The sequence below is a fragment of the Rhinoderma darwinii genome, chromosome 1 (assembly GCF_050947455.1).
Source record: "Rhinoderma darwinii isolate aRhiDar2 chromosome 1, aRhiDar2.hap1, whole genome shotgun sequence".
In the NCBI taxonomy this organism is placed as follows: domain Eukaryota; kingdom Metazoa; phylum Chordata; class Amphibia; order Anura; family Rhinodermatidae; genus Rhinoderma; species Rhinoderma darwinii.
In genome coordinates, this window is record NC_134687.1 from 210,226,526 (window position 1) to 210,247,579 (window position 21,054).

General features: G+C 39.9%; 1 protein-coding gene across 1 annotated transcript in view; it reads left to right on the plus strand.

Annotated features, from left to right (window-relative positions):
- The window catches only part of RASGEF1B (RasGEF domain family member 1B), a 456,059-nt gene that overhangs the window by 120,575 nt on the left and 314,430 nt on the right, over positions 1-21,054 (plus strand). The window contains exon 3 of the mRNA XM_075861356.1: positions 12,022-12,075. Coding sequence (XP_075717471.1) covers positions 12,022-12,075 — 54 coding nt within the window. The remainder of the gene's footprint in view (positions 1-12,021; positions 12,076-21,054) is intronic.

Consider the following 21,054-nt stretch of genomic DNA (forward strand, 5'->3'; position numbering starts at 1 on the left):
GTAACTCCGACTGCCCTCCAGGAACTTTTGCCGGCCCCTCTGCTCCATGCTGTGAGGCCTCGCCGCGGGCGCCATCTTGGACCGCACCTCGGGCAAACTCTTTCAACTTCTCCGCAGCTCCTGCCGCTTTTGACGGACCCATTTTGCTCCTCAGGGGTCTCTTACCCTTTCTCCGCAAGTTATAAGAAATGGTGGCAACAGTAATTCCTCCGCAGGATAAATAATAGGGGTCTCTGGTCAGAGCCGAAGTTCCGTGCGACCGCTCACATCAGTGCCTGGCCACGCCCCCCCGTCATTCTTTGCTTTGAACACAGATTGTTATGTTACAACGGTATTCACTTCCAGCAGTCTGATGTTATACTACTACAGACTCAAAGTCAATAAGACGGATTATCAAATGTGTGTTAGAAATCATTCTGTACTGATTCCTCCCTTATGCCAGTCTGACAATGCATTCAACTGATGGTTTTAAAGGACCCTTACACATAATATTACCAGCTGGCAGTGTGCCAGAAGCATATCAATGGTTATTCCATACAACATTCAAAGTTTTCCCTATTGCACTGTGTAATGGTACATACACATTTATTACACTTCTCACATGCACTTTCATAAATATTCATTTGACTACTACAATCCTGACAAATAAACTGATTATTACAGGATCGCTTTTTAGTTGTTATAGCGTCTTTCTTCCCGTTTGTCACAATAATCTTTAGCTGTATATCACACTACGGGGCTTCCCCTGTTGCTCTGCCCTCCGCAGAAGTCCTTGTGGTACTAAATGTATTACAGGATATTACCTACAAATATCCAACCAACCTTTCTGTCACCTACGGACAGATTCTGCCACCTACGGGCAGTTTGTAGTACCTTTCTGTCACCTTCGGACAGACTGTCACCTTCGGACAGATTGTGTTACCTACGGACACATAGTACCACGCCAAGCCAGGAGTCCCCGACTCTCATCTCTTTCAGAACCAACGGGCAACATTCCCCTTTGATTCTTATCAGTTTCTACACAACAGCCGTATAATAAATGACATTTCCAAAAGACGTATATCAATACACAAATACAAACAGCACAGTTCATTGCAGGTTCACTACACAGCATTCAGCTTTCTAATCTTACACACAGACAGCTGGACGCAATGGATTCACACTACTTCTACACAAGTTTCTCTTTTTTTTTCCTCACTAACTACGTCATCACATTCCACAGGAGGGGGTCACGCATTCACTCCTCAAAGCCTCTGTTCTTAATGCCGGCAAAAATGCTCTCATACCATGAACCGCAAGATTCACACATCTGTACAACAACTCAAGATAACGTACGTATCTGCATTCATTCATCACACTAAAAGCTTTCAACATACCTGGATAAATACTGCGTTCATGAGATGTGACGTCATGACAGCTAATTCCGGCCTCGGCAATGAATGAGTGAACAATGTTTGTAAGAATAAGCTTCTTACGTACCGGACGGTTTTTGATATTCCCTGATGCAATACCGCCAGGCCTCCAGCGACAACTTACTAGACGAGCAATCTCCCGGGTTTCGGCACCAAAAACTGTTAACGCAATCATGGGCCAAAATATATTAGACTGAAATTTGTATTGGGTATGTCACCCGATACCCACCCTCCAGTGATTTATCCAGTTCCAAATCATAGGTAATCGAGATATATATATATATATATATATATACACTACCGTTCAAAAGTTTGGGGTCACCCAGACAATTTTGTGTTTTCCATGAAAACTCACACTTATATTTATCAAATGAGTTGCAAAATGACTAGAAAATATAGTCAAGACATTGGCAAGGTTAGAAATAATGATTTTTATTTCAAATAATAATTTTCCCCTTCAAACTTTGCTTTCGTCAAAGAATGCTCTATTTGCAGCAACTACAGCATTGCAGACCTTAGGCATTCTAGCTGTTAATTTGCTGAGGTAATCGGGAGAAATTTCACCCCATGCTTCCAGACGCCCCTCCCACAAGTTGGATTGGCTTGATGGGCACTTCTTGCGTACCATACGGTCAAGCTGCTCCCACAACAGCTCTATGGGGTTGAGATCTGGTGACTGCGCTGGCCACTCCATTAGAGATAGAATACCAGTAGCCTGCTTCTTCCCTAAATAGTTCTTGCATAATTTGGAGGTGTGCTTTGGGTCATTGTCCTGTTGTAGGATGAAATTGGCTCCAATCAAGCGCTGTCCACAGGGTATGGCATGGCGTTGCAAAATGGAGTGATAGCCTTCGTTATTCAAAATCCCTTTTACCTTGTACAAATCTCCCACTTTACCAGCACCAAAGCAACCCCAGACCATCACATTACCTCCACCATGCTTGACAGATGGCGTCAGGCACTCTTCCAGCATCTTTTCAGTTGTTCTGCGTCTCACAAATGTTCTTCTGTGTGATCCAAACACTTCAAACTTCGATTTGTCTGTCCATAACACTTTTTTCCAATCTTCCTCTGTCCAATGTCTGTATGCTTTTGCCCATATTAATCTTTTCCTTTTATTAGCCAGTCTCAGATATGGCTTTTGCTTTGCCACTCTGCCCTGAAGGCCAGCATCCCGGAGTTGCATCTTCACTGTAGACGTTGACACTGGTGTTTTGCGGGTACTATTTAATGAAGCTGCCAGTTGAGGACCTGTGAGGGCGTCTATTTCTCAAACTAGAGACTCTAATGTACTTGTCTTGTTGCTCAGTTGTGCAGCGGGCCTCCCACTTCTCTTTCTACTCTGGTTAGAGCCTGTTTGTGCTGTCCTCTGAAGGGAGTAGTACACACCGTTGTAGGAAATCTTCAGTTTCTTGGCAATTTCTCGCATGGAATAGCCTTCATTTCTAAGAACAAGAATAGACTGTCGAGTTTCACATGAAAGCTCTATTTTTCTAGCCATTTTGAGAGTTTAATCGAACCCCCAAATGTAATGCTCCAGATTCTCAACTAGCTCAAAGGAAGGTTAGTTTTATAGCTCCTCTAAACAGCAAAACTGTTTACAGTGGTGCTAACATAATTGCACAAGGGTTTTCAAGTGTTTTCTAATCATCCATTAGCCTTCTAACACAGTTAGCAAACACAATGTACCATTAGAACACTGGAGTGATGGTTGCTGGAAATGGGCCTCTATACACCTATGTAGATATTGCATTCAAATCCAGACGTTTGCAGCTAGAATAGTCATTTAGCACATTAACAATGTATAGAGTGTATTTCTGTTATCTTCATTGAAAAAAACTGTGTTTTTCTTGCAAAAATAAGGAAATTTCTAAGTGACCCTAAACTTTTGAACGGTAGTGTATATATATATATATATATATATATATATATATGAGAGAAAAGATGACACAAGAGACCATGCTTTGTATACTCAAAATCCTTCTCTGCCGTTTATTCATCAAACCATCACAATAATATCTTTCGAAGTAGGAGCAGCTTGATTCCAGCCAATCATTCACAATGTTTACAATATGACGTTAATTTGGATTTCATTTAGCCAATAGCATATAATGACAATATGTTTTGTCCTGAACCAATCATAGGCTTAGAAGAAGTCTTAAATGTAAACCTATGAGTTCCAAAAATATAGCGTGTCATAGAAGCTAGAAGTCAGACTACCCCCTCCCTTATATTAAACAAACCTCTTCTCCAAGGCTAAGAGTCAGGCTGACCCCTCCCTTATGGTAAACAATGTAATTCTTCAAGACTCTCAAGGATGATTGGCTCCTTATTACACAAAAATAATTCAATTCGAGAACACATAACATAGAATTGTTTCAGACAACTGCTGACATACATATTTCAGCTTTTTAAAGCAATCATAACCTATTAATCTCAAAATGGCTTTCTCAGGCCACAAGATGGATTCCAACTATCCAAAATGGTTGCCACCATACAAGATGGAGTCTATTCAAGATTTAATAATTTAAACATTTTAATCACTTTCACAGAGGGATTCCCTGGTAATGTAGGGAACTGCCGCCCTGGTGTTTCCTGCTGTACTTTGTTTACATAGTTGCAGCGATAATGTCATGTCGACACATGTGACCACTTAAAGAGGCTCTGTCACCAGATTTTGCAACCCCTATCTGCTATTGCAGCAGATAGGCGCTGCAATGTAGATAAGAGTAACATTTTTATTTTTAAAAAACGAGCATTTTTGGCCAAGTTATGACCATTTTTGTAGTTATGCAAATGAGGCTTGCAAAAGTCCAAGTGGGTGTGTTTAAAAGTAAAAGTCCAAGTGGGCGTGTATTATGTGCGTACATCGGGCGTTTTTAATACTTTTACTAGCTGGGCGTTCTGATGAGAAGTATCATCCACTTCTCTTCAGAACGCCCAGCTTCTGCCAGATCACGCTGTAACGTCACTCACAGGTCCTGCATCGTGTCAGACGAGCGAGGACACATCGGCACCAGAGGCTACAGTTGATTCTGCAGCAGCATCAGCGTTTGCAGGTAAGTAGCTACATCGACTTACCTGCTAACGCCGATGCTGCTGCAGAATCAAATGTAGCCTCTGGTGCCGATGTGTCCTCGCTCGTCCGACACGATGCAGGACCTGTGAGTGACGTCACAGCGTGATCTGGCAGAAGCTGGGCGTTCTGAAGAGAAGTGGGTGATACTTCTCATCAGAACGCCCAGCTAGTAAAAGTATTAAAAACGCCCCGATGTACGCACATAATACACGCCCACTTGGACTTTTACTTTTAAACACACCTACTTGTACTTTTGCAAGCCTCATTTGCATAACTACAAAAATGGTCATAACTTGGCCAAAAATGCTCGTTTTTTAAAAATAAAAACGTTACTGTAATCTACATTGCAGCGCCTATCTGCTGCAATAGCAGATAGGGGTTGCAAAATCTGGTGACAGAGCCTCTTTAAGCCACCGCTGGCTGTTTTGAATGAAGGTTTTATTAAATTCTTGTTTTCCCCATAACAATACTAGACCACCTCTTTTTAGAACTCTGTACTGTTCCTCTGTTATTCCTACTGAAAATGTATAAACAAATTGATATCTTTTCCCGGTCTGTAGGGACATAACCCTACACATATGCGTGTATTTGCTTTGTATTTCCGCAGTGTAGAATATTGTTTGGACTTTTTTATGTTTTTTTACATTTATTTAAAAAAGTTTTTTGTCGTTTTTTTTTTCCACTAACGTATGCATTCCAATACATTATTGCCTTACATAAATAATGCATTGCCATCTGTTTGGGGAGCCTTCGTTAGGCCCTGGGTAGCTCTGTTCCCTCTAAGGCTTCGTTCACATCTGCGTTGGGACTCCATTCATGGGTTCCGTTAGAGCTTTCGGTCACGGGAACCCATCAACGGAATCCAAGCTGAAAGAAACGGAAACCATAGGTTTCCATTTACATCACCATTGATTTCAATTGTGATGGATCTGGTGCTAATGGTTTCCGTTTGTCACCGCTGTGTAAGGGTTCCGTCGTTTTGACGGAATAAATAGCGCAGTTGACTATGGTATTGATTCCGTCAAAACAACAGAACCCTTCAACAATGGTGACAAACGGAAACCATTTTCACCGGATCCGTCACCATTGAAATCAATGGTGATGCAAACGGAAACCTATGAGTTCCGTTTGTTTCAGTTAGGACTCTGTTCATGTGTTCCCCTGACGGAAAGCTCAGACGGAACCCTTGAACGGACTCCCGACGCAGATGTGCACGAAGCCTAAGCTGTGTACTTTGGAGATGACAGATTTGCTATTGGGCTTGCTAACCTTAATAAAATGTGTTGTTTTTTTATAACTCTGTCCTTTCCTGAGCACATTAGCCTTGGGTTCTGTGCCTCCATAATTACTTTGATGAAAATAGCCATCATTGAGTACTAAGTACTCAAATCTCTTGGGAGTTCTTTTTTATAATAGATTTCTTCATAGTTGTACAACAGGAAGTTGTAATATATTAAATGTTTTCACAACTTTCCAAATATATTCTTTACATCATAAAGGTTTTTCCGGGATGTAAATATATGTGCATGTCATTATGGACGGATAATCACCGCTGCAGCCAGAAATTGGCCATGCCGATCCTCTGATGTGTTGTCACGATGGAGGTCACATCACATCCGCATGTTGGAGCAACAGAGGACCTACCAGACAGGTGGTACGGTACCAGAGCAAAATTGGTAATTGCATAGTTCATTAATCTTCAATTTTGAGCCCATAATTACAGATTTAAAAATCTCTGACAAAACCCCTTTTAACGTGTATTAACATGATCGCAGCAAAAAATACTGCGGTTGCGCAAAATCACAGTAAAAAAATTTGCGGTGTCGGAAAAAGTTTGCAATAATCATGTCGCAAAAAACAACACAAACCCTGCTCATGTGAATCCTCCCCAAATTACTACTTTATATATTCTATGATAAGAATTATTTCTTGCTTGTTTGTACAAACTATATGCTGAGATAAAATGTGACAACGATCTTTATGCTAAATGCATTGTTGCACACTACTAGTTCATTAATTATGTCATGGAGACATAGATTAAATGGCTTGTACCGTGATACAAATTTATGATGTTTTTCTTCTACTCAGTAAACTCTGTGACTGTTTAAAATTGGTGGAATTAAATTATTCATATCTCACTATCATCCATTCCCCGCTGTATGACCTTGAGGGTGAAATGTTGTTCAAACCCATTAATTTTTATGATGTTTTTATTGGGATTTGAAATTAGGTATGTTATTAAGTGTTTAGAAAGGCAGCGGCAGTCAACATGGTTTTTCCAAGCTATTCTGTGTAGCTAGACCTTTAATTAGCTATTATTACTGCGAACAGCAATTAACTTAATCGAGATGTGGATGATGAAGATTAGACTGCAGTACAAAACCCTGCTGTCATATTTTAATGAAACTTGTTAACTGTGTTTGGGATTCCGGTGTTACATTTAGTCTTTTGTGATGATCACTTGGATAACTGAAGGTCTTTTATGTTACATATACAGTTAGGTCGAGAATTATTTGGGTAGTGACACAATCTTCATGATTTGGGCTCTACATGCCAGCACATTGGATTTGAAATGAAACAACTGAGATGCAATTGAAGTTAAAACTTTCAGGTTTAATTCAAGGGGTTGAACAAAAATATCCTGTGAAACTTTCACAATCAACCTTGCTGCATTTGTCTTCTCTTTATGGTAGACTTAGATACTGATACACCTACTTCCAGGAGTGTTCTTTACTTGGGTAGATGTTGTGAAGGTGTTTTTCTTTACCATGGAAAGGATTCTGCGATCATCCACCTCTGTTGCTTTCCATGGACGTCCAGGCCTTTTGGAGTTCACGAGATCACCAGTGCTTTCTTTTTTTTCAAAAATGTACCAAACTGTTGATTTGGCCGCTCCTAACATTTGTGCTATCTCTCTGATGGATTTCTTCATATTTTCCAGCCTAACGATGGTCTGTTTCACTTGCATTGAAAGCTCCTTTGACCTCATGTTGTGTGTTCACAGCAACAGCTTCCAAATGCAAATGCCACACCTGGAATCAACTCCAGACCTTTTACCTGCTTATATGATGATTGATTAATGAGGGAATAGCCCATGCAGCCCATTAAATAGCTTTTGAGATAATTGTCCAATTACCTTTGGTCCCTTGAAAAAGACGCAGCTTACATATTAAAGAGCTGTAATTCCTAAAACCTTTCTCAAATTAGAATGGTAATAAACTGAAATTAAAGCGGGGAGTCTGCACTTTAAGCCAATATTGATTATATAACTGTATATTCAATATGTTTTGGTAAACAGCTAAAATGCCAAAACTTGTGTCACTGTCCAAATAATTCTGGACTTAACTGTAACAACACATCCTACAGTACATTTAGAAGGTATTCAGACCCCATCACTTTTCTAATTATGTGACAACCTTACTCTAAGTGTAACAACCTTATTCTAAAATGGATAATGTTTATTAATGCAGCTTTAAGCTTAATCCGTCAGTCCAGCTGACTGACGGATTCATTTACAGTGGCATTATGTAGCTTCTATGTATAGTGATTACATAGCAGCTGCAGGGCTAAAACAAAATAAATTTTTTAATACATTTACATTACAATTTTTTTTAAATCACTAAACACATAAATTAAAGAGTAACTGCTCTTTCAGAAAACGTTTAAATATGTAATAGAGGCATATTGTAATGTCAGGATAGGGAGAAAGACAGGTGAGCCCTAATCTACCCGCCACTCAGTCCCTGCCTACTTGCACAGCCCGTCCTAGGCGACGGCTACAACTGGGCGACGGTCCCTACGCTCAATATGTGCACGACAGACAAACAAGACAAGGGAACACAAAAGCAAAGGAATGTGGGGCAGTTGCCCACGGCAACACCGTGAGCAACAGAGTAGTGGACGAGCCGAGTCAAACCAGGAGTGTACGTGGTAACAAATGCAGAGCAGGAGAATAGTCAGTCAAGCCAGGGTCAATATGAAGCAGAGGTCAATAGTAACAGCAGGAACAGCAGAGCCAGGAAACAGGAGAGTCACAGGCAAAAGACAAGCAGCAAATGAAGGTATAAGTGGACCAAGGGCGGGAGCTAGAACAGTCTGGCCAGGCTGCGATAGGCTCTCCCACTCCTCAGCCTACCAGCCTGAGTGGTAGCAGATCGGGTCACTCTAGCAGACCTAGGAACAGATGCAGGCTGATTAACCACGGGCGTCGACACAGAAGCTGTGTCAGGCAAATCCTTCACACATATCATAAGTTTTTATTGGTGAGTGGCTGGGTGTTGAGACCCCCACCGTCGCTGAAACGAAGGTGCAGAAGCTCTTAGCTTAGGGCATGCACCTTTGTCAGGCTGAAAACAGGCAAAGAAAAGATCATCTATGAGCCCATCTTCAGCCTAACGATCACAGCAGAAGGCGCAGAGTGGTCAGCTGAGCGCTTCAGCAGCTTTGTTTCAGTCACAGTGGGGGGTCTCAGCACCTGGCCTCCACCGATAAAAACTTCTGATATGTCTCTATGACATGAAAAGTTTTTTAAAAGTGCAGATACTCTTTAAATTAGAAAAAAATGTGCTCTTATAAGTATAATTATCTTGATATCTTACATCGTATTCTCGTGGAGACCACCCTCGTCAATTGTTTGCACAACACAGGTAAAGGCAGCAGGGGGCTTTATTTGCACAGCCAGGGTATGATCTCAAGATAATTACACTAAAATTCACAATTTTAACAGTTTATTGCCTATTCCGACGTTTTTTTTCTAAAAAGTGGCCAAGTTAATCTTCTCTGCTCAGTCTGTACACCATATTTTCCAATGTATTTACACCGGATAACTGACATAAATGCAATGATAAATCTCCCCAATTCAGCTCTAAATCCGCTGCTTCCCTACACAGTACATGATAAAACTGTCTGCCTGCAGTCACCACTAGGGGGAGCTCAATGCATATGAATTTATACAGTATGTATTATTTATCATCCTGTCTTTCAAAAGAAAAAGAGAGGGGAAATACTTATGAAATATAAACTTCTTCAATCACCCCACAGGGATCATCTGGTCAGTCTCTTCTTTCATGATCTTTTGAAAGTTCTACTTGGTATTCAGAAGAGATAAAAAACGAATCCACTCTACCCATGTTTTTTGAAATCTCCGTCTCTTTTCTTTACCATATATTACCAGATCTTCCATTCTCATAATATCCTTTACTTTTAAGAGCCAGGCATCCACTGATTGTGGATTCCGATCTCTCCACTTCATAGAAATACCTGCTCTTGCAGCATTTATCAAATTTTTAAGAAGCAAATCTTTATACTGTTTGTATGGGATATCACTGTGATGCAGAAGGAAGAGCTCAGGTCCCACATCCTTTATTACCAGTCTTATTGCTCTACTGATCTCTCTCCAATAGACTTTAAAGGGAACCTGTCACCAGCATTTCACCTATTAAACCAGCAATACCAGGTGGTAGTGGGTGAAAAATAATTTCTATATAACCTATAATTGTCTTCTTAGTCGGCTCTGAAGCTTTACTATTCAGATTTTTAGTGTTCCCACATTGTATGCAAATGAGCAGAAAAGAGTCATATCTTTGTTTGAAAAGAGTTAAATCTTCGTTTGAAAAGAGTAAAATCTTCATTCCTCAAGTCTTTCCGAGTTTACCCCGCCTCCTTACTTTTGATTGGCAGCTCCTCGCCTTCCCCCAGCATACAAAATCCTGTGCTTGTGCATTGATGTCCTCTTCTGGTGTGTGCGCACAAAGGGACACCGGATTATTACGATAAAAGGCGCAAAATGTTTGCAGACCGTTATTTACAGTCAGAGGAGGAGTTTAGGAGCGGGGATAACGGCAATGAACTTTTGATAGCAGCGGCCAGTGAGGGATAAGTAAAGTTCAATAGGTGAAATGCTGGTGACAGGTTCCCTTTAAGCTTTTCACAATCCCAAAATATATGAAATAATGACCCATTTTCTACACCACATCTCCAACAGTTTGGAGGATACGACTTACAGATTTTATGAATTTTCAACGGGACCATTATTTTATACCCTGTTTCTTGTATTTTACTACATATACTTGTTTTATGGGTTAATGTGTATATTTTATCTCTTTGGTCTGCTGTGAATCTTATCCCCAAATCTGCAGCCACCACTAGGTGGAGCTCAATGTATATGAATTCATACAGTAACCATTGTACTCAACGGAAGCTGTAAAAATCTCTTTGCAATGAGCTTCGCCTAGTTGCGGCTGCAGGAAAATGCTGTTACTATATGTCAGGAAGCATGAGAAGTTCAGATCCAGGCCCCCTTCTCACCACTGGGCCCATAGCGGCGCGGTCTGTCTCCATGATGAGTACGCCACTTATTAGAGATAAGCTAGCATGTAGTGACATCACATTTTATATTTCCTATAATTTTCATCAGTGTTAGGAAGCACTTTCCTCTAAAGAGGGGTATTCCCATCTTAGAAATGTATGGCATATTCACAGGATATTCCATAAATGTCTGATAGGTGCAGGTCTAGGGTGCCGGATGCCGCATCCTGGCGGAAAACAAATGGCGAGTTGGCCGCGCATGTGAACAGCTTTCTTCATTTACTTCTATAGGTGTTACAGATACAACCGAGCAAGCAGACACCGTTCATTTACCACATGGATGCGGCGGCCACATCCCTAGGCGGGAGTTGTAGTAAAATTAATGACAAATAAAGTAAAGTAAGTATAGCAAATCTGAATAGGATATTGATAACAGCAGCCAACAAAAAGATAATTCACAGCACATGTTAAAGAATCCATTGATGTTATTTTCCGTCATAATAGTATTTCACCCATAGAATTAAAACAACCGGTCTCCACATATCCTTCACAAACAACTGCCTCTCAGAAAAGTATCTACTTTTGTACAGTTGTCCATGGTAGACACGATTATTGGACCGCGTTTTACAGGGCATTGAGAGTAATTTTTGGGGGTTTGCTTTATGTAGTTAACATTTTCTTTTTTGAAGCCTTTGTCAAAATATTTTATTAATTACATTTTTTATAAAACACTAACATCTTGAATCCATCCAGAATTAAAGGGCTTTTCCTCTTTAGACAACCTTTTTTTTTGTGAAGCAGGCCTCCCCATTAACTAGCTGTTAACTTTTGTGATGAAGCAGGGACAGTAAAGGATTATACGGCACGCCCACTAAACGTGATACTATTGGTCCTCAAAAACGAGATATGGTTAATAATGGTCTGTCTTGATCTTAAGAACCCACCGACCCCTATATTACCTCCAGGATATATTGGAAGAGGTTTTTCAAAGGGGACAATACTTTGAATTGAAGGTATAAAAGTAAATGACACTTTAATAAATTAGTTAATATTATGTGTGGTATTTTTCATGCAACTCATTAACAAAAAAATACAACAAAATGTCATTGAATTTGAACCTAAACATTTATAGCAATATCTGATGATTCCTGAAAGGCAAGTAAAAGCTTCTGTGAAAATATGGCTTTGGCTTATAAATATATATTTATGCTTTGTTTCTTTCAGACAGCCATATTCAGCACACTGTCCAATGAGAAGTCATTATGCGAGCCAAAGTTGGTAGGTCCTTCTCGATCATCATTCTGTAGCTGTAATGCCTTCTGTACTATTGTTGAATCTACTGTGCAAAGATAGTCCTCTATGGAAAATTACCTAAATCATAGTGATGTGGGGAACTACTCAGCTTTACCAAATGTTTATTCATTTTTTCTTGATCATTGTATTGCTTGCTGGTATAACTAATAATTGTATGATTTAGTTAACTAAAATATACAGATATAAGGTGCGAACTACAGATTTCTCTGTACTTCTTGAGTTGTTTATATTTTTTTGTACAAATTGTCATTTGACGTTAGTATTATTTATTATGGTCAACATTAGCAATCCACTCAATGATGGTCATTATCTAATTGACTGATAAAAGTTTTTCTAGTTCAGTGATTTTTCATCTATCTAGTTTCTGTCTGTTATATAAATTTTCTGTTGAAACTACAATTAAACTATCATTTTAACTTCACAAGTTCCACAATCTATTTCTAAGGAGAATGTACTATAGGGATCTAGGTGGCAACTTCTATCATTGAACTCAAAGAAAAACTTCCACTGGACAATTGTAAGGGTATGTTCACACGAGGGCGTCCGTTACGGCTGAAATTACGGGGATGTTTCAGCCTGAAAACATCCCCGTAATTTCAGCCGTACCGGCATGTGCAGGCGCTTGAACGCCGCGTCAATTACGGCCGTAATTAGCGCTGCTATTCATTGGAGTCAATGAATAGCGGCTCCAATTACGGCCAAAGAAGTGACAGGTCACTTCTTCTACGCGGGCGTCTATTTACGCGCCGTCATTTGACAGCGGCGCGTAAATATACGCCTCGTATGAACAGACAAACGTCTGCCCATTGCTTTCAATGGGCAGATGTTTGTCAGCGCTATTGAGGCGCTATTTTCGGGCGTAATTCGGGGCAAAAACGCCCGAATTACGTCCGTAAATAGGCCGTGTGAACATACCCTAACCATATCACATGGAATATATTTACCTGGTATAAATGGAATGTCATATTTCTGTCATATTTGAGGTTGGCTGCTCATTCTAAATATTTTATTCAGTGGAATATTCATGCAGTATAAAAACCTTAAATAATAATTCCTGCTCTATGGGGTTTAAAATTCAACTGCACAGTTTAGACAGGCTATAGGCCAAATGATTTCCAAATTGATTTCCAAATGATTGGCATCTTCACATTGGCTTAATTGGTACTCTTGGCAAATAATGCTGTACTGAGTGTGGCTCCTGTAAATGCTGATTACATTCTTAATGCCAAATAAATTGCAGTCCCCCGTTTGGTACTTTAACAGATGGACTGGGATCCCCAAAAGCTGTTTAAAAGTTAATGAATTTAGATTAATTCCGTCTCATTAAATCTTTGATCAAATCTAAATTTTATTTTAAGCACAGATTAGGCTGAGCAACTAGAATAATACTCAAGAGAGAGTTATAAAATGTTTGAATGAAATGTTAGCCTTTATTTTTTAGATTTGATTGGTGTGTATAACCAGGATGATACTCAAGAGGAAGCTAAAAAAAAATAATGTCCTTCAAGTAGTAAAGAAATGGTACTTCTGTGGAACCAGACAGAGTGAAAATTCAGATTTTGGCAAATCACATGGAGTTCTACATTTCTCCAAAATTATTTTTACCTGTATGCCACTATTGCAGAGATCCCGACTGTCTTCTACTGGGCCACAGCTGATGTCTGTGCTGTCCATGACCGCTTGACCACTTCAGTACTGGCATGGGCTACTTTGCACACAGAAAAGGAAATACTTTAACTGTCGATTGTAGTGGTTAGCAGTTGTACTATTTTTCATGCAATATGCCAGGTGGCTCATACCAGTGCTGTTCAATAGTCAAGTTATCATGGTCAGCAAAGGCCTAATCATGGTCAGCCTAGTAAAAAGACAACCTCTACAATCGTGACATTCATAACACTTTTTGAATGATATAGTGCTGCATTTGACTAAACAAAAGCTGAATTTTTTACTTTTTGACTGGAGTTTCACTTTAAAGATACTCTGTCACAAGAGTATAAGTTCACTATCTCCTACCTAATCTGAAAGGCATTGTAATGTAGATAACAACAGGTTTGTTTTTTTATAACGTTTATTTCTGACCGAGTTATGATGATTTTTCGTTTTATGCTATTTTGTTCCAAATGCCCAACTGGGTGTTTTTTTTACTTTTGAGCAAGTGGGCGTTGTAAAGAGAAGTGTATGACGCTGACCAATCAGCGTCATACACTTCTCTACATTCATGTACAGCTGTACTCACCTCACAGCTTGATCTCGCGAGATCACGCTGTGCTGTCACTTACTTAACATTACCGGAGTGTCCGGAGAATGAAAAGACATCGCCTCCTGGCTGGAATTAAGAATTTGTTCTGTTCTAGTGGATGAGCACCCCATGGGCAACTGTATCAACCGAGTCCATATGTTAATATATTGCCGAAAGAAAAAGGAAACTCCGTGCTGGTGTATTGCAGTGTCTGAATTTTAACAGTGCCAGCCTTTTTCCCGTCTATTCTTTGAATATTATTTCCTTGAATATGTAAACCCCACCATTAACCCAAGGAGCAAAATAAAAGTAGAACACAGAAACACCTGATCACATGTTAAGGTACAGGGTCACTCTTTCAAGTATGAACAATTGTACACTACTGCTATACAAGCACCAATATTACCAATATTAAGCCATATAGTGGTCAGATACAACTACACTGGCATTCTGCAGTGTATTGTCATGCAGACTATACAAAATAATACAGTACTGACCAGACGCAGTCACAGGCAGAATACATAACAATTAAAGAGGACCTATCAGCTCTTCTGACATGTCTGTTAAATATTTGTATTACTCATGAAATAACAATTCTGGAGCACTTTTTCTTAAAACCCTGTATTGTGCTATTCCCCTGTTATTCCTCCTGGGAAAGTATGAATAAATTAACAACTGGGTGTTACCATTCCTCTTGTAAAAAGAACTATGTCCCTACACACTCTGACAGTGTCCAATCATCACTGCGTGTATAAGGCCCATGCACACGACCGTGCCTGTAATCACGGTCCATGATTACGGGCACGGCCGGCCACTGGTAGCTGCGGACAGCCACCTGCATTTGTGGACTGTGCTCCCATATAAAGTATGGGAGCACGGTCCGTAAATAGCAAAAAATAGGACATGTCCTATCTTTTGCGGAGCCTTTCTACAGCATGGACACCTTCCCGAAAATATACGGGCCATAGAAATTAATGGGACCGTAATTACGGACTAAATGTACGGTCGTGTGCATGGGGCCTAAAACTTTGTAAGGACAGATCCTATTAACAATGGGAATGGTAACACTCAGTTGTCAAATAAATATGGGCTATACAGAGAATTTGTGTAGTGCTACTGATTGATTTTAATTATCAAGTGACAGCTGCAGTCCGCAAGATTGCATGCAACTCAATGTACTGCTTTGTACTGCAGCTGTAGCTCTATACTTAAAAACCATTGGTTGCATTACATAAAGTCTCCATTTAAACCAGACCTTATTTCTATACAAAAAAACGCTTAATTATTGCAGATCCCAGACCAAACCACTAAATCAATGAAGCCCCTCTAGACCAGACACCTAAATTAATCATACCCTAGACCAGATTGCTCCACATACTTTCCACTATTTGCTACCGGGCTCCCCTTCATCTTCAGGTGGCGCTGCATACATAGTCCTAACCCTGGCAATGTCAAGATGTTTTATTAACTGCTGCACCCAACGTCCTGACTCTAGATGCCGTCAGCTTCCAAAGCTGAGGAGGAGTCCGTAAGCAAGAAGGGTATGTATTATCTAGCGTTATCTATTAGAAAAATCATTTCGATAACGGCCAATTGATAAAAGTTAGACCAGTCGTTAAGGATGTGGGCGACTTACGTCATGTCCCCCCTCAGTCCGCCCCTGATCACAACGGCCCTTTAACTCTCTCATTGATAGAATAAAGGCCCCATAAAAGGCATCTGTATTCTGTTGACTGTTAAGAAGAGCAGCCACTGGGTATAAAGTTTTGAGATTTTGAGAAAGTTGCTGCAAAAATTGCACAATACACCCTAAAACCCCATGCTTGATATTTATTAGAACTATGGTTTTAGTATTTATAAGGAATACACATTCATTAAGGGTGTACTGTAATTTGTAAGTAAGATATTGTACTAAAACAGAAGATTCTGAATTTGTTTTCTTTAGCTAAAAGGACTGTTAAACATTCCATATTTATACACAAAAATATCCCTCATAACTTCATTCTGCATTCTGATATCTGCAAACACTGGGAATAGCACATTAACATACCGTATGTATGCCTGAAGAATAAATAAAACTGTTCCCTTAAGACTCCTGCTCAAATGACGGTAAAGAGCAGTAGGCAGTTCAAGCAACATAATGTGCAACACATATTTACAAAATGAGAAAACTCTACTGATAAAATTCACAATATAATAAACATACTTGTCATATACATCGATCAGCCATAACATTAAAACCACTGTTAGGTAAAGTGAATAACATTAATTATCTAAATAATGGCTCCTGTCAAGGGGTGGGATATATTAGGCACAGAGTGAACTCAGTTCTTGAATTTGATGTGTTGGAAGCAGGAAAATTGGGCAAGTGTATTCAGACGTGGCGGAATTGCTGTTGAATTCCGCTGCGGACAGTCCGCAGTGGAATTCTGCAGCCGCCGTTTTTTTTCATTTCTTTCTATACATTTTTAGGAAAGTTAGTTCAGACATTGCAGAAAATAACTGTGCGGAAATTAGGCTGCGGTGCAGAATTTTCCCTCCGCAGCATGCTCATTCCATTGCGGAGAAGAAACGGAATTTCACTGCAAAAACTGAAATCTGTGGCAAGTCCGCTGTGATATTTGCAATGTCTGAATGACCTGTCAAATATGCAAATGTTGCTGCAGATTAGTTGCGTAATTGCCTCAAATCTGCACCAACAATTGCATCGGAAAAATTCTGCCATGTCTGAACATGGCCTAAGGGTCTGAGACAATTTGACATGGGTTAAATTGTAATGGATAGACGACTAGGTCAGAGAATCTCCAAAATGGCAGGTCTTTTGGGGGTGTTCCCTATATGTACTGGTTAGTACCTACCAAAAAGAGGTCACATCTGTAAACGATCACATTTAAGTTCATAACTTAGATGTGATAGATTACAGGTGGACCCTGCATGTCAGAGAAACGCAGGACCCACCGACACTAAACACGTCACGTCCGCTGGACTGACGGATTCAGTGTAAAGAGAACGATACAGCTGTTCTGTATAGAGAAAACAGAACAGTAAACGTTACAAAAGTAAAACGAATTTTCAATAAAAACTATTTACAACGTTGCATTAATCACACTGACTAATCTATTTATAAAAAAAAAAATGCCCTGCATATAGCCTTTAAGTAGGTGGTTTTAATGTTATGGCGGATCAGTGTATAGTGATATAAATTGTTAAATGAATATATGGAAGGTTGAACGTATTCATTAAAATAATGACCCAATATTATTATTTTTTTCATTTATACCTCAACCGACATAAATGAAAGTTTAAAAATGCCATTTTCCGTTGCTTTGTCAGGAATAATAATATTTTCAGGAATGTGCACTACCAACAGTACAGGTCAACCAGCGAGCCACTAGGGTTGTACACAGCAAAATGCTGAAATGCAATGTTAGAATATAGTGGACTCTCAGTAGTCCACCAGATGAAAACATGAGCTTGAACACAAACCTAGTCCTTATTGCTATGACTTCCTGCTTGGAGAGAGGAAGAGAGATCTGTGTTGTTTATAGTCTGGACTCTGAGCTTTTCAAGTGACTGTTGCAATACTGGTAAATAAAAAATAAAACATGAGAATTTTACTGCAGCTGACAGTAGTTCTCATTCACCTTACAGGTACAAGGTTTTGAAAATTTGTTTTATAGTTCTGTGCCCTCTAAAACCTGATGAGTAGAATACAGATAGACAAAAACGTTAATATTTTAAGATAAAACAAATGAAGGAAGCAGAGTTATTAAGATGCATAACTACAGGGCAGAAATCAGGATAAAATTTATCTATTCAAATATTAGTGTCAATTTTGTTTTCATTTGGAGCTATGGCTGCAGGAAATATAGTTTAGAACGATATAGTCTGCCACTGAAAGATTCAAGGTCTCATGGTAGAAGTAACACATATGGTGCATTTCAAATTCTAAAACATTTATTTGTTTTTTTTTTTTCTTTTTTTCTAATGGGACACCTGTAAGAATTATATAACCTGGGGATGGACACTTGCCAACTTTTTTCAAGGTTAAAAGGTTATTCCGATCTCAAAGTGGGATATAACACTACTTTCTGATCAGGTGGGGGTCTGACCTCTGAAACCTCCACCGATCCTGAGAATGAAGGAGCTGCAGTGCCCCATCACTGTTTTTCACATTAATGTAAATCAGGTCGTGCTGCAGTTCCCTACACAGCCATTATTTGGTACCGCCACTGTGCAGTGAAAACTTTAATGGGGTGCAGTGCTGCGGACCCTTCATTCTCAGGATCAGTGGGGGTCCGACCTCTAAGAGATTACATCACTTTATAAGATGGAAACAACCATTTAATAACAAAATTATAATATCAAAACTATGTTATGATAATAATATCATAACATAAGAAATCATTATAAATTGTATATATATATTATAGCCAGTTAATGCTTGATGCAAAAAGAAGGAGCAGTTTGAAGCTTATTTCCAGTTCAGTTCTTGCAGAGATTTGTCTCATGGTGCACTATTAAAACAATATAGTTTGTATGTAAACCATGTCCTCAACTGAAAGGAATGACTATTTGTCATCTGCTTAAACTAATGTAAACCATAAAAGGAGGAGATTACATTGCAAGCTCCTAGTGTTCATATGATGTGTCATGTATTAGGGAATTCCTACCACCTTGTCTACTGATGGAAGTAGACACTAAGGCCTCATGCACACGAACGCATTTTTTCCCTCCCGTAAATACTGCCGTAAATATGGGTCCTTGGTCACACGTATTCGACCCATATTGCACCAGTATTTACGGGCACGTTTTCGCTGCAAAATTGCACTGCACTAATCGGCAGCCCCTTCTCTCTATGAGTGCAGGATAGAGAGAAGGGCAGCCCTTTCCGAGGTAAAAGAAATTCATACTTACCCGACCGTTGTCTTGGTGACGCGTCCCTCTTTCGACATCCAGCCCGACCTCCCTGGATGATGCAGCAGTCCTTGTGACCGCTGCAGCCTGTGATTGGCCTGTGATTGGCTGCAGCGGTCACATGGGCTGAAACGTCATCCTGGGAGGCCAGACTGGAGGAAGAATCAGGGAGTTCTGGGTAAGTATGAACTTCTATTTTTTTTTACACGTTAATTTATATTGTGATCGGTAGTCACTGTCCCTGGTGCTGAAAGAGTTACTGCCGATCAGTTAAGTCTTTCAGCACCCTGGACAGTGACTATCTCCTGACGTCGCCTAGCAACGATCCCGTAATTACGGGTGCACACACGTAGTCACCCGTAATTACGGGAGCCCCATAGACTTCTATGGGCTGCCCCTGCCGTAATTACGGCCTAAAATAGGACATGTTCTATATTTTTCAACGACCCGGGCACCTTCCCGTAAGCATACGGGGAGGTACCCGTGGCCAATAGAAGTCTATGGACCCGTAATTACGGGCATTTTTACGTTCGTGTGCATGGGGCCTAAAGGTACAGACACAAAAAGAGGAGAGGGTGAAGAGAAAGAAAGGAGAAAGCAAAGAAGTATATGTCTATAATGTATACCAGTGTTCCATAAACAGTGAGGCGGGCCTCGTTGGTGAGGCTTCCCCCAGTTGTTAATAAAAATAAATAACAGAGTCCGAGACCTTTGTCTCACTTCTGAAGATGCCAATGTATTTTTTATATATGGGTGGACTCGGAGCTATAGAAAAGTCTTTAATTCAATTTCAGGTATTCACAGTATGAAAAGTTGTTACTGTAAACCTCTCACCACTAACCGTGGGTTGAAAAGTCTATGGTCTTACATTCTTCTCCCCGTCTTTTGGCATTCCCGAAAGAATCGCTCCTGACCTTCGCCACTACCAGGGTTCGATGATCTTCCATTTGGCTATCGCAATAGGTATGCTCAACGGACTTAGTGAACCTCCAGTTGTTCATTGCAGAGCGATGTGTTTCCTTGCACCTGCACACACTCCACCTGTCCAAAGTCGGCCTTAGCAAGAGCAGTTCTATACAGAGCATATCAGGGGGAAGACAATGGAATACTTTGTGGAACCAGTGGTAAAGATATTTCCCTAACTTTAATATTGCACTTACAAAATTAAAACTTGGTTTAAAGCATATCACATGATAAAAGTGGACATCTGGGATCTGGAGGGTACGTGACTGGTTTCGCCTGCCAACTTTCTCACTGGTCACCAATCCAGATTCTATTCCATTATTTGAAACCATTCTACCGTAGAGTTTGATGCTCACATTAAAGACAGGTTTTTATTCTTTGTATCATTAGATACCTATCCCCTAATATATATACTCAGAGAATATTACCTTATATAGTTATTCCTTTCTATTTGAATTCTTCTCTTTAGTTGGGTCATGTGACCTCACTCTGGCCTGATAAGATCTACAGCAGTTAATATAATTGAGAGTCAGCCTCCTCACTTCCTGATTTATGGACTGTACCAAACAGTTTCAAACGGGGATGATACATAATACACCATAATTAAACATAGTTTTCCAATAAAACAGTAGATGTCTAATTCTATGTTAAACCCATTTGGGGCCGAATTACTATTCAAATTGCACCAGAATTCTGTCTTAAATTGAGCCATAATTCTAGCGTACACCTTGTGTGCCACATTTATTAACTGTTTTAGACACTTCTTGTGTCATGATCGACAAGGGGGTGTGGTTTTGTGAAAAAGGGATGTGGCTTAAAATGTG